We start from the raw sequence: 13802 nt of genomic DNA, 5'->3' as shown, positions 1-13802 counted from the left end.
TCTGCGGTCTGCTCACTGGTGTCTAAAGCGAAAAAACCGAAGCAACTATGGGGCTTAAAAATTCCAACTGCACCAATCCCTCTTTGGTGGGAGAGTTGGCATGATTCCATCCTTGAAAGTCCCAGTCTGTTTCAGATGTCTGTAATTTGCTTTCGTTGCCTCATCGTATGCTTCCTCAGGAAGGTCTACAGTCTTCGTGAAGACGGGTGGTCCATCGGGAAACCATATTCTCTGCCAACTACCATCATTGCCCTTGTAGCACGGCTCGTCATCGAAGTATCTTACGGGCGTGCCCTTCCAACTCGTTATCTTGCCCTGCGAATCCTTTTGGACTTGGACACCGTTCGTTCCTTGTCCGCTTGTGGATTTGACATTTGCGGGGTTTGCTGCTGGACCAGTATATGGTTGTACTGTGTTAGAAGGGCCAAAAGGTTGGCTAGACGAGGGAACAGGTTGATTAGCAGTGGAACTCCTCCTCTGGCCAAAAGGGTTCGGTGCCGCAATTGATGGCTGCTTGAAGATGCCTGTTTTCGAAGGCGCAGTAGGCTGACCTAACGGATTCGGAGGTGCTGTTGAGCTTTGTGAGAACCCATTATTTGCTCCAGATGTCGCCGGCTGACTAAAGGCAGGGGAGGGATTCCGTATCGACGGTCTTCCAAATGCGCTCGGTTGTAACGGAGCTGATGGCTGTCCGAATGTGGAGGGCTGTGTGGGGGCCAATGGCTGACCGAAGGGATTTTTGGCAGCTGCTGATGGCTGCGGAGGGAAATCTGTTCCCGATGGATTTACGAAGGTGTTCGGTTGTAGTTGTGGTGCTCCGAAAGGGCCTGGAGCGGAAGGCTGGCCAAATGTCGTGGCGGGGATTGAGGGACTGCCGAAAGTCAAGGACGGCTGCCCAAAGCTAGTCGTTGGACGGCCGAGTGTTGAAGCTTGGCTCGGCTGACCGAACGTTGGTGCTGATGGGTGACCGAAGGTCGAGGTAGGTGCAGAGGGCTGGCCAAAGGTCGAAGCAGGTGCAGGAGGTTGGCCAAATGGAGTCACTGAAGGTCTGCCGAATGCTGATGGTGCAGCAGGTTGACCAAGAGCCGATGCTGAGCTGGAAGGCTGGCCGAAGGTTGACGTGGTTTGCTGGTTTGGGGCTGATATTTGTGGTTGGGTCGGCGTAGCACCCTTTGCTTTACAGACGTCCAGTCGATTAGGGTGCTCATTTTCTCCATTGATCATGTACTTGACTGCTCCGTCAACGTCGTTGAGGGCAGTCTGAATCTGCTGCTCTGCGTTGTTTACTAGCGCTTGAGCCTCTTGGACAGCTTGTTGTTGGTTGCCTTGAGCAGCCAGTTCGTAATGACGAAGTCGTAGCTCCTCGAAGCTCTGTTCTCGCGGGTGGCCGCCGAACAATTGCAGAGGTGCATCTCTGCCTGGACCGTAAGCCGATAGAATCCATTGAGGCCTCTCTTTCGACAGATCATTGGTTATCGTAGCTTTGTCAAGCTTGTAACTGGAGACGGAGGTTAGCCATGTCGCACAACTGGGGAGACTCGGCTATCTCACGGTAGATCTCGTGTCGTTGAACTTCCTAGATGATAGTGTCTTAGTAACGGGTTCATGACGATTAATGTGAAATGGAAGAAGCAATGTAGATTACGAAGGACTTCGTTGGAAAGAATAAGACTACAGCATTGAGATTTTGCACTCAGTTGTCGGACGAAATCAAAGAAAAGAGGATTATCTTTGGTTCAACTATTGAGGGAAAGTTGACCGGTACTCGTACCTCGAAGAGGATTCGGGCCTCCTTGCGGGCCCGGATTGTTTTGCAGAGGCGCGAACGGATTCCGTGAAGTTGCGTTCGTGCTCCTTCCTGGATGCTCAAACTTGCATTGATCTTGGATTTCAGTCAGATGTCCAGGTGGATGTGTAAGTTTTGGTTCAATGGTTACATGCCTCCAAACCTGCAGTTCCCTTGCACAAAAAACTTGCATACCACCATGTTTATCGTCTCAGTGGAGCCACGACATATTGTCATGCATCATTCACAAAACTTCTGAAGGCTTAGAATACTATCATGAGGATTGAGTGTCATCGACCTGAAAAAGTGTTGAAGATTGGTGGTCGACAATTCTACAAAGACGAAAATATTCCCCCCACCCCACCCCTGCTCAGTCGACGCTCACCTAATGTTGTAGCCGAGCCAGCTCCCCGGAAGGGCCGCTTTTAGGCGATGATCCACCAGCCCTAAGGTATCACCCAGCCTAAGGAGCTAAGGTACCTACATTAGTGCTTGATTGACCACCCTCTCTCGGGCAGGGAGGAAGGGGGGATGAATTGCACCTGAGAGGACGCGATTATCGTAAATTTTGATTTTCTATTATCTTCTGTGACTTGACAACAATAAGCTTGATTACAAGATACCAGTGTTAACATTGGTCTTCTTAGCTAACTTAGAATACAACATACTACATGTCATGCTCCGCCGCAAGCCTCTCATTCAAACCTGCAGCATTGGACCTGTACAAACCACTCATACATCCGTGGCGCGTGTAATGTACATCTGATGTGGAGTGATGCCGTCATTCGAGCTTTCCTGGCCCTGAGGTACCGGTTCAGCCCAGGTTTGTGCCTCAGAAGTGTTGGATAGCGCATAAGATTCTGGGAACGCCGACACATTTTGGGCGCTAGAAACAAGTGGAGACCATGTTCCCTCAGTTACGTTTCCTCTGGGCTTGAACACATATCTCGCGCACTGAAGCTTCGTGTAATGCGACGAATCCTGCGACCTGCCTAGTCTTGGGTTTCGCAGCTTGCTTGCCAACAGGCCTGTCTCGACGCTGTCTAGGAATGGCTTGATAAAAGATGTACACGCGAAGACAATACTGCAGGTCGTGGCAATTACCGTGAACAAAGCCCTATTGAAATAGTCAAATGTTGGGTCTGGCGAGTTGTTCGACGCGAATATGTTTACCAGGCGCAGAATTGTTACCGGGATGACGCTGAGGGACTCAATATTAGTCACTCGTCCCAAACCGTCGTGTTGGTGATAGTGACGGATTGCTTACAGCATTCTGCCGGCGAAAGCTAGAATGGCATTCATTTTCCTTGTGCGAGTCATCTGGACTCGGTGAAGGATGATCGTTGGTAGGACGGTAATCACAATGTCGATGAGCATGTCGAGGGTACTGATGAATCCCCAAAACGCTGGCTAGTCTAGAGTCAATGGCAAGTCTAAGGTCCAAGGTTCTTCAGAGATCTCACCCGATTGAAGCAGAACCCCGAGGTGATTTCCCAAGCGCGAGGCACTCTGCACTGAAACACCACTCCCCAGAAAGCAATTAGGGCCCAAGCGCCATTACTTGCCACTGTCGCTTTAATCCACAGCCTCTTGTACTTATCGTGGGCCAATGTCGCCAGAAATCGCAGTGTAATCATCTTGGCAAGCGCGATGGATAGGACATACAGAATCTCGACAGCATAGCTTGGTTATCTCATTATTGTTGCTGATCAGTATCAACCTCTTGCTAGAACCTCTCAAGAGTTTAGTATTGATATACTATATACCCTTTGAAACTTCTTGTTTTGCTCGGCTGTCAGAGAGTCGATATGCTGACCTAGACCACCCTCGACTTGCTGAATTACCGCGACACATTGCCCTACAGCAAAAACCTTGCAGATATCATCAGGACAGTTATATGCTCGGCCTGGGAAGTTGAGATATTTGCCTTCTCACCAAGGCAAACAATGCGGACCAATCGTCGCCCTGCAAAGCTCTGACAATAATGAATTTAGTGAGAGCCTTGATAAGAGTTGTGAGGATTGACGTTGTCAGAAGAAGATAGGCTGAGAACTCAATTAGCGGTCCCCTGTTGTCCGCTGTGACCAGTGGCCTTTGATAGACCATCCTCGTAGAGCCTCCAATGGATTAGGAATTTCGAGTCATCTGAGGGATTTTGAAGCTTCAATAGCAGCAACGTAAACCGTGCATGCTATCAAGGCTGATTTGTGCAGCACGGAGCAGTATCTCCAAGGGTGTCTCGAGGAAGTAGCACGGGAGCATGACAGGCACGGCGATGTCAGAATCTGTAGAGCTGTCATAGGATCATCGTATTCGTACGGACATTGACATCCAAGGATTGAGGAGGCAAGTAGCATTAGGTACGGATACTGGCTCGGCTCGTGCCTTCCAACAAGGAAGGCCCCTGATGCAGAGCGGGATAACGAGGGCACTAATGACTGGATGTAAGGTAAAGTAGGGCTCGGGGCCATTAGCTTAGATACAAATCTGTGGTCTCTTATACACATCATGCGCGAACGACCTGCCCTCTCCGTTCGCTACCTCTATCATGAGCCAACCGAACAGGTCCGTGGCTTTAGAGGCAACTGTTCTCAATCTTCTCATATAGAAGGATGGACGTCTAGCAAAGTATTTGAGATGCATTGAAAATCCCTCAAACCCTTCAACAAACCGGTAGTCAGTTGCTGGTAAAATGCTTTGAAGCACTGTTCAGGCACGTAGTCGGATCGGGTTCCCCCAGAACGGCATTGAAGTACACAGAGAAGTTCACATGCATCGAAGAGACTGTTTTACGTCTTCAGGTTATTTGGGATCATTACTGAACAGTAGGATTCTGGCCCCATTTGAAGAATTTCGATTGATGGTCCAAGAATTTGCCTGAAGTTGCGAAATGTTGTTGCGTATAGATATGCGGCCGTAAGCAGCGTGTTTACTTTAGGATGCAGGGATCTAAGTAAAGTAAGTATCTTAATCCTTGTCATTCGGGAGCGCTTAATATTACAGAGTACGAGCCGACCCACTCGGGATCTACTTTAGTGCGTTCAGAGTATTCTATCTGCTCACGTTGGGAGACAATGCTCGAGGAAGACCCTTCACTGCATTCTCAACTTGTCCAGCATATAGGAACAAGAAGGCTCCCAAGCATGCAAAAGCTTGCAAAAGTCACTGAGCCTGAAAATGGCTCATCAAGCCGGTGCAGCGAGCTCACTTTGCGAGAATGTTGGTAAACACCAGCCTGAGGGTGTCTGGTTCCCGCTACATAGACACTAACGAGGCAAACGGGACTAGAAGTCATCGCCAATTGTCCGCTGGCGGTCAGGCGATCCGCAGCCATCCATACCGTGATATCCTGTCATGCAGAGGACCGTGTCTTCAGGTGGGTATCAGCGACTATTGGTCACAGCTTGGGAAGCCAGGTGGCACTAGTCAGCTTCTGGAAACCTAGAAGTAGCTTATTCCCTATCAGCTATGCTATGCTTCTGTATGATTGGGGTCGCGTAGGATCGACTGACGTTGCATCCGTGCCCCTTGGAGTATGCCCAACTCCCATGGAGGGGCGTGAGCAAGGTCAGCCGAGTCTCATTCATAGCTATTGCTGAATGCACACCATCACTGGTCGGCGCAAGGTTAGCCTAATTCTGAACGGAGTGTTTCTGAATGGAGTGTGGTCTATGACCGGGTCTTCACAGCGACCTAAATTTTCTTGTTGAGGATATGTTCTGCGCCAAACTTCGTCATTTCACTCGAAATAAGGCACTATGTCTACAGATGAGGGCCACCTGAGGGGCTTCTATGTTCAACAGTATTTGCGGCATGGCGATTCTGACGGGCTTCTTCTATCTCAAACACGAGATGAATCTATGATGGAAAAATGAGGGAAGCGTCAGCAGCTGAAAAGAAAATTCAATCTACTCTCAATCATTGGTTTAACGACGTCGTTGATGATAACCTGGGAAGGACTTGTCAACGCATTTCAGGCCGGACTTGAGAATGGGGGACCAGCTGGCTTGATCTATGGATTCCTCCTCACGTGGGCAGGGGTGATTTCTCAGGCCTTTGTTAGGCCCGAGATGGGAGCCACGATTCCTTTAGCTGGAGGACGATACAACTGGGTCTCGGTTCTTGCCCCCGACGCCTACTCTAAGTATCTTAGTTATCTGACCGGCTGGACAAGCGTAATCGGATGGCAGGCAACTACCTGCACTACGCTTTACCTCGCATCAACCATGATACAGGGACTGCTGATCCAGCACGACTCAAGCTATACGCCGCAACGATGGCGCGGGTTCCTCATCGGCTATGCTATCCTTGCATTCTCGCTGTTCATTAATATATATCTAGCCACACTGCTCCCGAAAATCGAAAGCGCGGTACTGCTGTTGCATGTATTCGGGTTTTTCTTTGTTTCAATTACCTCTGGTCTATTTCGGACCTCACGGTGATCCCTCGACTGTCCTCAAGCAAGAGCGAACTCGCTGGTAACATCAGAGATCCAGAAGATAACTTCCAGCAAGGAGCGTAACCACCAGGACCGACCATCGACAGAAAGAGAGGACGAGCTCCGCAGTCTTTGGGCGGAAATACTGCACACTGCTCCTGAGACTGTCGGCATCCAGCACGACTATTTCAATAGCGGAGGTGATTCTTTGAAGGCGATGGCTTTGGTGAGCGCAGCCCGCCGGAGGGGCATACATTTCTCCGTGGCCAGCTGTATCAACTTCGAAACATTGCGGAGATGACGAAGCATGCTGGAGAGGAGGCGATTGAGGATTCGCAGGTCCCGTCTTTCTCTCTGACTGGCATCGCAGATGTCAGGCAACTTCGGGCAGTTGCAGCTCAACAGTGTGATGTCGATATCGAGCTCGTTCAAGACATGTTACCGATCCTTGACATGCAAGGCTTTTATCTGAACCGTCACCGACACCAACCTTGTAGCTGGCAAGTACCTCTTGCATTTGATCTGCCTCTAGACATTGATATGGGGAGACTTCAGCGAGCATGGGAGGGACTATTAGCGCATCATCCTATCACACGGACGGGGTTCATTGACTCGTCCTTTGGTACGTTCCAGGTCATACTGAAGCATGAAAGTATGCAATGGAGATTTGAGAAAAGTCTCGCTGCGCTTTTGGCAGCGTGGGAAACCGAGGATTTGAGTTTCCGACACAGAACCCACCAAAGCGCCTTGCTGAAAGCAAACGGGCAAACGCCGGGGCGCCTAATGTGGTATGTGAATCATGCTATCGTGGACCAAATCATGAACGAGCATATAGCGCAAGAACTGTCCACCGTGTATGAGGGCCAAGCCGTCTCTCTGCCGAAACGAAGGCCATTCAAAAGCGTTGTAAACCACCGCCGATGTAGCAACAGATTGGGCTCGCAGACATTCTGGCGCTCGCACCTGAGGGGAGCAAAGTATACGACACTGTTCGAAGGCGCCAAATATACCAAAAGCGTGGCATATAGCAAAATGACATGCGAAGCCAGTATCAAAATTCCGGAATGGCTCAAGATATCGGAGTATTCGATACCTGTGACAGCTTGGGCCATAGCTTTCGCACGCTTCGCAGGAGTCGAGGACATTCCTTTTTTCATGATCCGTGCGGGTCGTACGTCGACGCTGCCCGGCAGTGAGGATGTGATGGGACCTTTGCTCACAAGGGCCCCTCTGCGAGTCTCTGTCAAACGAGATGCGCCCATCGTTGACTTAGTCCGCCGCGTCAGCTGTGATACTGAGGAGTCAGAGAACCACGAGCTCGTGCGGGAAGACGATTTTCGAAGCGTCCGCGGAGAAGCCGCTGAACATCTTGCGTCTGGGATTTATATCAACTTTGTGCCGCCTTCCTCGGGGTTGACTCTCAGTTTCGATGCGCTTTTCAATGTCGCAGAGGATTTTAGAGATGGATTAGGATACCAGACTCTGCCATTTGTTCTTAGCGGTGAGTTGCACTATGGAAGCATCAGGATGGATGTGACATGGGACGAAGAAATTATCCCTCGACAAAGCATTCAGGGCTTGTTGAATGACTTCCAAGGAATACTACTGGACTTAGAGCAGGTAAGTCTAGATATGACTGTGGACAACGTATTGTCAGTCTAGCTCTCATTGCTTCAAATGAAAGATGGTCCTACTTCTTTTGATACGCCATCATGACCGACCCCACACTCCGCCTCCTTCCAGCGCGTCCTAGCCGGACCGATCTTGCGATCCATTACATATGCAGGATGAATCAGGAACTTCGTATACCGCCTCTTAGGGTGTTCCAGTCTACTCCGTCAATCTTGTGGCCATTCCACTTCCTCCGATCTCGTGATACGGACTCTGAACGTCCGGTTGCGATTGCTCGCATGATCAAGGTATCATTCGCACCAGCCAAGTTCCTCCCCTTCCCATCCTCCAGGAAATCCGTGAACCAAGACTCTTCTCCCTCGCTCAAAGGTAGGTCGATCAATTCGACGCCTCTTGTTGCTCTGATTGCTCCGTGCGAACTTGCATGGACGAAGTTTATCAGCTTCTCGAAGAGAACGCGGTGGTTCAGATCGCCTTGCGTCCGGGAGAAGTAGAATGCTTCAGTGAGGCTGACGCGACAAAGGGTCAGGCAGTAGGTCTCGAGAACTTTCCCTGATGTGATAGCAGGCGAGACGGTTTGGTAGTAGGCAATGGGAAGAGTAGCATCGGGAGCATGCCGACAAAGAGTGTATAGTATTTCTTCAGGAAATGTAGGGACCAGCGCAGGCTCTGTGAGATAGTCTAAAGCTTTCTGGGTGGAATCTAGTCAGCGGTGTCACCATCAAGAGAGTCATGAGTGACTACCTCAAATTCCAATCGGTCCAGATACCATATACCATCGATGAACGTTCTGTATTTTCCCGGCAGATACGATGAGTTGGCAAAGTCCCTGGGAGACTGATGGCTGTATTTGTGAAGGTCCTTAAGCAGATAGTACAACGCGGAGTGCTTGTGATGGTCAGGAGAAGAGCTGCTGATGATCTGTTCATGAAGAAGTCTGAGGTTCTCGTGGGATTCTGCTGGATAGGATCTTGAAACTAAACGCGTAAAACCATAAGCAAGGCCGACAGCCTTGAACATGACCTGATCCTGATGTAGGACGTACCCTTCTGAACTCCCAAGGCCTTCAAGAGCCGGTCGATGAACAGCTCATTCTCCAAAGAGCGACGTCTCTGTTTGATGTCATCGGCCACTGGCTTCTCATATGCGATGTTAGAATTGTTCCCAAACACGACCTCGAAGTCATCGGAGTCGTCCATGACTTTTAGAAGTGTGTTTACAAGAGCAATTTTTATCGACTTCGAGCTGGTGAAGGTGAAGCAACGTCAGTGTTATCTCCGAAGGTTATAACCGATAAGGCTGACGGGTAAACAAACAAATCGCGACTCTGAAGATTGTGACATCTCATCTACAAAGCTGAAAGCAGAAAACATCAATGCCTACCATATCCCCAACAAGGCCATCGCGGCGGGCGGCCTCGCGCAGCAAAGTGGTTGTTGAAGAGTCGGACGATGAGAATATGGGGGGCATGAGCGGAGAGGAGGACGATGGGGAGGATTTTACGCCAGCACCACTGCGCAGTCCCAAGCGTCAGACAAGACGCAAGACTACAGAAGTGCCTTCAATTCCGCGCACTGCAGCTCGTACTCGGAGAACACGAACCGGTGAAAGCGTTGAGCCTTCAGAGATTTTCGACCCAGAGGAATCAATTAAGCCAGAGCCAGTATCTCCTACGAAGAAAGCATCCCCAAGAAAGCGCAAAAGCACTGCGCCCACTAAAAGAGTCCGCTCATCAGTCGCTGTAGACGCAGTTCCACCAATGCCCACCCCAAAGCCTTCCACATCACCAGAACCATCTCAATTACATGGCACTCCGTTGGCCGACATTACCGATACCCTCAACGAGCAAGCACCAACAGCAAATAATCGGAAAGAGATTCTGGGCGTTAAGGCATTGGATACGATATTGGAGAAGCCAATGGATATCGTCGTAAGATCAAGAGCTTTGGCGGTGCCTCAACAACCAGAGAATGCTGGCCCCAAACCGCGAACAGTCATCCAGTATTTGGTTCTCAAGAACTTCAAGAGTTATGCTGGTAGACAGGAAGTTGGACCTTTCCATGCTTCATTTTCTTCTGTTGTAGGGCCGAACGGATCTGGAAAGTCGAACGTGATTGACTCCTTGCTGTTTGTCTTCGGCTTTCGAGCAAGCAAGATGAGACAAGGCAAGATATCTGCCCTGATCCACAACTCGGCAGCATTTCCCGATCTAGATCACTGTGAAGTCGAAGTGCATTTCCAGGAAGTCATGGATCTTGTACGTTCTGATTCAATTTCTGATCGGACAATGACTAACGTTTCGTAGCCAGATGGAAAGCATGAAGTCCTTGCAGATTCCACCCTGATTATCTCTCGAAGGGCCTTCAAGAATAACTCCAGCAAGTACTACATCAATATGCAGGAGTCCAATTTCACGACAGTAACAACACTTCTGAAGGAGCGAGGCGTTGACCTTGACCACAAAAGGTTTCTCATCCTGCAGGGAGAAGTCGAATCTATTGCGCAGATGAAGCCCAAAGCTGCCAACGAACATGACGACGGCTTGCTTGAATACCTGGAAGATATCATTGGCACCTCAAAATACAAGTCTCCCATCGAAGAGTCTGCGACGGAGGTAGAAACGCTCAACGAAGTCTGTACGGAGAAGAATGCTCGTGTCCAGCACGTTGAAAAGGAGAAGAACAGTCTCGAAGACAAAAAGAACAAGGCTTTGGCTTATATTCGAGATGAAAACGAGCTTGCCTCAAAACAATCTGCCTTGTATCAAGTCTACATTGACGAATGTGGAGACAATCTCAAGGTAACAGACGAAGCCATTGGGCAAATGCAGGGCCAACTCAACGCAGAGCTCGAAAAACATCAGGGCAACGAGGATGGCATCAAGAGCATCGGGAAAGCTTACAAGCATGGCGCCAAGGAGTACGAGGCTTTGCAGAAAGCGACCCAAGCCATCATCAAGGAGATGGCCAAATATGACAAGGAGCACGTGAAGTATGAGGAGAAGAAGAAGTTTTTAACAAATAAACAAACCAAGCTCGAAAAAGCGCTGCAGTCAAACCGACTTTCAGGTTCTGAAGCGAATAGCCTAGCACAGAAGCACTCAGACGATATCGAGCGCAATACGAAAGAAATTGCTGCGTTAGAAAGGAGTATGCGTGAAGAAGAGGAGGAGCTAGCCGCAATTCGAGACGCTCTGAAAGGAAAGACTCAGGCTTTCTCAGACCGAATAGCCGCCAAGCAAAAGTCATTGGAACCGTGGAACGGGAAGATCAATGAAAAGCAATCAGCCATTGCCGTCACCCAGAGCGAGCTCGAGATCTTGCGTGAAAGAGCCTCGGCAGGGGCCGTCGCGCTTGAAGAGGCTCAAGGAAAGATCAATTCCCTCGATGAAAGCCGCAAGACGAAGGAAGGCGAGATCAAGGAATTAAAGGCTCAGAAAGTGCAGATGGAGAAGGAGGCTGGCAAAATCCAAGGCGAGCTTACCAAACTAATGCAAAGGGAACCTGAGATGAGATCACAGCTGTCCGGGGCCCGACAAAAAGCGGACGAAGCCAGAGCCAGTTTGTCAAGCACCCAAAGCCAAGGCAACGTACTCAGTGGCTTGATGCGACTGAAGGAGTCAGGACGAATAGAAGGTTTCCATGGACGACTCGGGAACCTAGGCACGATCGACCAGAAATACGACGTAGCCATATCAACAGCCTGTCCATCGCTGGAGAATCTCGTCGTGGACTCGGTTGAGGTGGGCCAGCAGTGCATTGATTACCTGCGCAAAAATAATCTGGGAAGAGCTAATATCATCTTGCTGGATCGTCTGGCAAAAAGAGATTTGTCCGCAATCGACACGCCCGAAGGTGTACCAAGACTGTTCGATCTTGTGAAGACAAAGAACGAAATATTCCGTCCTGCTTTCTTCAGCGTTCTACAAAATACTCTGGTGGCGAAAGACCTCGAGCAAGCAAACCGTATTGCCTATGGCGCGCGAAGATGGAGGGTGGTTACCTTAGATGGGCAACTGATCGACGTCTCCGGAACGATGAGTGGTGGTGGGACTCGTGTTGCCAGAGGTGGCATGTCATCCAAGCTTGTTGCGGAAACCTCAAAAGAGCAAGTTTCGAAGCTGGAAGTTGACCGTGACCAGCTAGAGCAAGATATCCAGAAGCACCAAGATAAGCAAAGAGAGCTCGAGACTTCTCTGAAACAGCTCAATGATCAGATCCCTCAATTGGAGACGGCAATCCAGAAGACTGGCTTGGAATCCGAGAGCCTAAAACGAAACCTTGCAGACGCTCAGCGCCGAGTAAGTGAACTAACGGCAGCACAGCCAACGAGTAGTTCCGACGATGCTCGTATCAATATTTTGGAGAAGCAGATCTCGAAGCTTGAACAGGATGTCGAGAAGCTACGTGCAGAAACGGCTGGTCTCGAACAAGAGATCCAGGAACTTCAAGACAAGATCATGGAGGTTGGTGGTGTGAGGCTCAGAGGGCAGAAAGCCAAGGTCGATGGCCTGAAAGAGCAGATCGAGATTCTCGCGGAAGAGATGTCCAATGCGGAAGTCGCCAAGTCAAAAGCTGAGAAGCAAAAGATTAAGCACCAAAAGTCATACGAGGATGCTGAGAATGAGCTCGCTGCCGCCGCCGAAGAGCTCGAAGACCTAGTCAATGAGGTCAAGACACAGGACAATGACGCTTCCGCCTCCAAGCGCAAGGCGGAAGAAGCACAAGAGGCGCTAAGCGCGAAGCAGGAGGAGCTGGCTGCTTTGAAGCGGGAGCTGGATGACAAGACTGCTGAACTGAACGAGACTCGCGCTGTCGAGATCGAAATGCGCAACAAGCTCGAAGAGAATCAGAAGGTCCAGTCCGAGAACCAGAAACGACTAAAGTACTGGAACGAGAAGCTCAGCAAACTGAGTATCCAAAGCGTCAGTGACTTCGGAGAAGAACAAGCAGCAGAAGAACTACCTCAGTACACCAAAGATGAGCTCGAGGATATGGACAAGGACACCCTGAAGGGTGAGATCGCAATTCTCGAGGAGAAAACCCAAAACGTCAACGTCGAGCTTGGCGTGCTGGCTGAGTACCGCCGCCGCGTCGAAGAACACACCTCACGCAGCAATGACTTGCAATCTGCCGTGACGCAACGAGATACTGCAAAGAAGCGTTGCGATGACCTTCGCAAGCTCCGTCTCGAGGGTTTCATGACCGGTTTCAGTCTAATTTCTCTGCGGTTGAAGGAAATGTATCAGATGATTACAATGGGCGGAAATGCTGAGTTGGAGCTTGTCGATTCGCTTGACCCTTTCTCCGAAGGTATTCTTTTCAGCGTAATGCCGCCGAAGAAATCGTGGAAGAACATCTCGAACCTTTCGGGTGGTGAAAAAACGCTGAGTAGTCTGGCTCTGGTGTTTGCTCTGCACCACTACAAGCCAACTCCGCTCTATGTGATGGACGAGATTGATGCTGCGTTGGATTTTCGGAATGTCTCTATTGTTGCCAGCTACATCAGGGAGCGAACAAAGAATGCACAATTTATCGTCATCTCTTTGAGGAATAACATGTTTGAGTTGGCTTCTCGGCTGGTGGGCGTGTACAAAGTCAACCATATGGTAAGTCCATCTCTAGTGATGGAATAAGACAGCTACTAACATTCAACAGACTAAGAGCGTAACAGTGGAAAACAGAGACTACATTACCGGCAGAGCTTAGGCACATGTCCTTGTTGTCTGAACTGGCGTTGGCGGTAATGTTTGGCCTTACTCCCAGATACGTAATGAAGTGAATGGGGTTTGGGGCTTCGGCCTGCTGCGAGGATCAAGCAGCGGCGTCTGGCGTGGAAGAGTATGCATTGTGTACATAATCTATATCTCGAAACAATGTCAATGACTTCTCCCTACCGAGCATCAACTTTGCCAATCTTCGTTCCATAAAGCTCAAGCTGCCAAAG

At 49.7% G+C, this 13802-nt stretch overlaps 4 protein-coding genes across 4 annotated transcripts; 2 read left to right on the top strand and 2 right to left on the bottom strand.

Moving 5' to 3' along the window:
- Positions 1 to 54: 54 nt before the first annotated feature.
- HO133_005970 (uncharacterized protein) lies at positions 55 to 3163 on the bottom strand (the record flags this gene model as incomplete). The annotated part of the gene is made up of 5 exons (XM_037296873.1): positions 55 to 1498; positions 1552 to 1576; positions 1772 to 1871; positions 2525 to 2987; positions 3054 to 3163. 5 exons carry the CDS (start codon positions 3161 to 3163, stop codon positions 55 to 57), a joined length of 2142 nt encoding a protein of 713 aa, XP_037148054.1.
- Positions 3164 to 6521: 3358 nt separating this feature from the next.
- On the top strand, positions 6522 to 7886 carry HO133_005969 (uncharacterized protein; the record flags this gene model as incomplete). Its single annotated transcript, XM_037296872.1, has 1 exon — positions 6522 to 7886. One exon carries the CDS (start codon positions 6522 to 6524, stop codon positions 7884 to 7886), a length of 1365 nt encoding a protein of 454 aa, XP_037148053.1.
- A 130-nt stretch (positions 7887 to 8016) lies between these two features.
- HO133_005968 (uncharacterized protein) lies at positions 8017 to 9055 on the bottom strand (the record flags this gene model as incomplete). The annotated part of the gene is made up of 3 exons (XM_037296871.1): positions 8017 to 8547; positions 8601 to 8833; positions 8902 to 9055. 3 exons carry the CDS (start codon positions 9053 to 9055, stop codon positions 8017 to 8019), a joined length of 918 nt encoding a protein of 305 aa, XP_037148052.1.
- A 176-nt stretch (positions 9056 to 9231) lies between these two features.
- On the top strand, positions 9232 to 13564 carry HO133_005967 (uncharacterized protein; the record flags this gene model as incomplete). Its single annotated transcript, XM_037296870.1, has 3 exons — positions 9232 to 10113; positions 10162 to 13464; positions 13514 to 13564. The coding sequence occupies 3 exons, from the start codon at positions 9232 to 9234 to the stop codon at positions 13562 to 13564; spliced, it is 4236 nt and encodes a 1411-aa protein (XP_037148051.1).
- Between the last annotated feature and the right edge of the window lie 238 nt (positions 13565 to 13802).

The sequence above is a fragment of the Letharia lupina genome, assembly GCF_014066315.1.
Source record: "Letharia lupina isolate WasteWater1 chromosome Unknown contig_22, whole genome shotgun sequence".
Classification (NCBI taxonomy): Eukaryota; Fungi; Ascomycota; class Lecanoromycetes; order Lecanorales; family Parmeliaceae; genus Letharia; species Letharia lupina.
The sequence above is the reverse complement of the archived record's forward strand: the minus strand, read 5'-3'. Positions and strand labels throughout refer to the sequence as shown.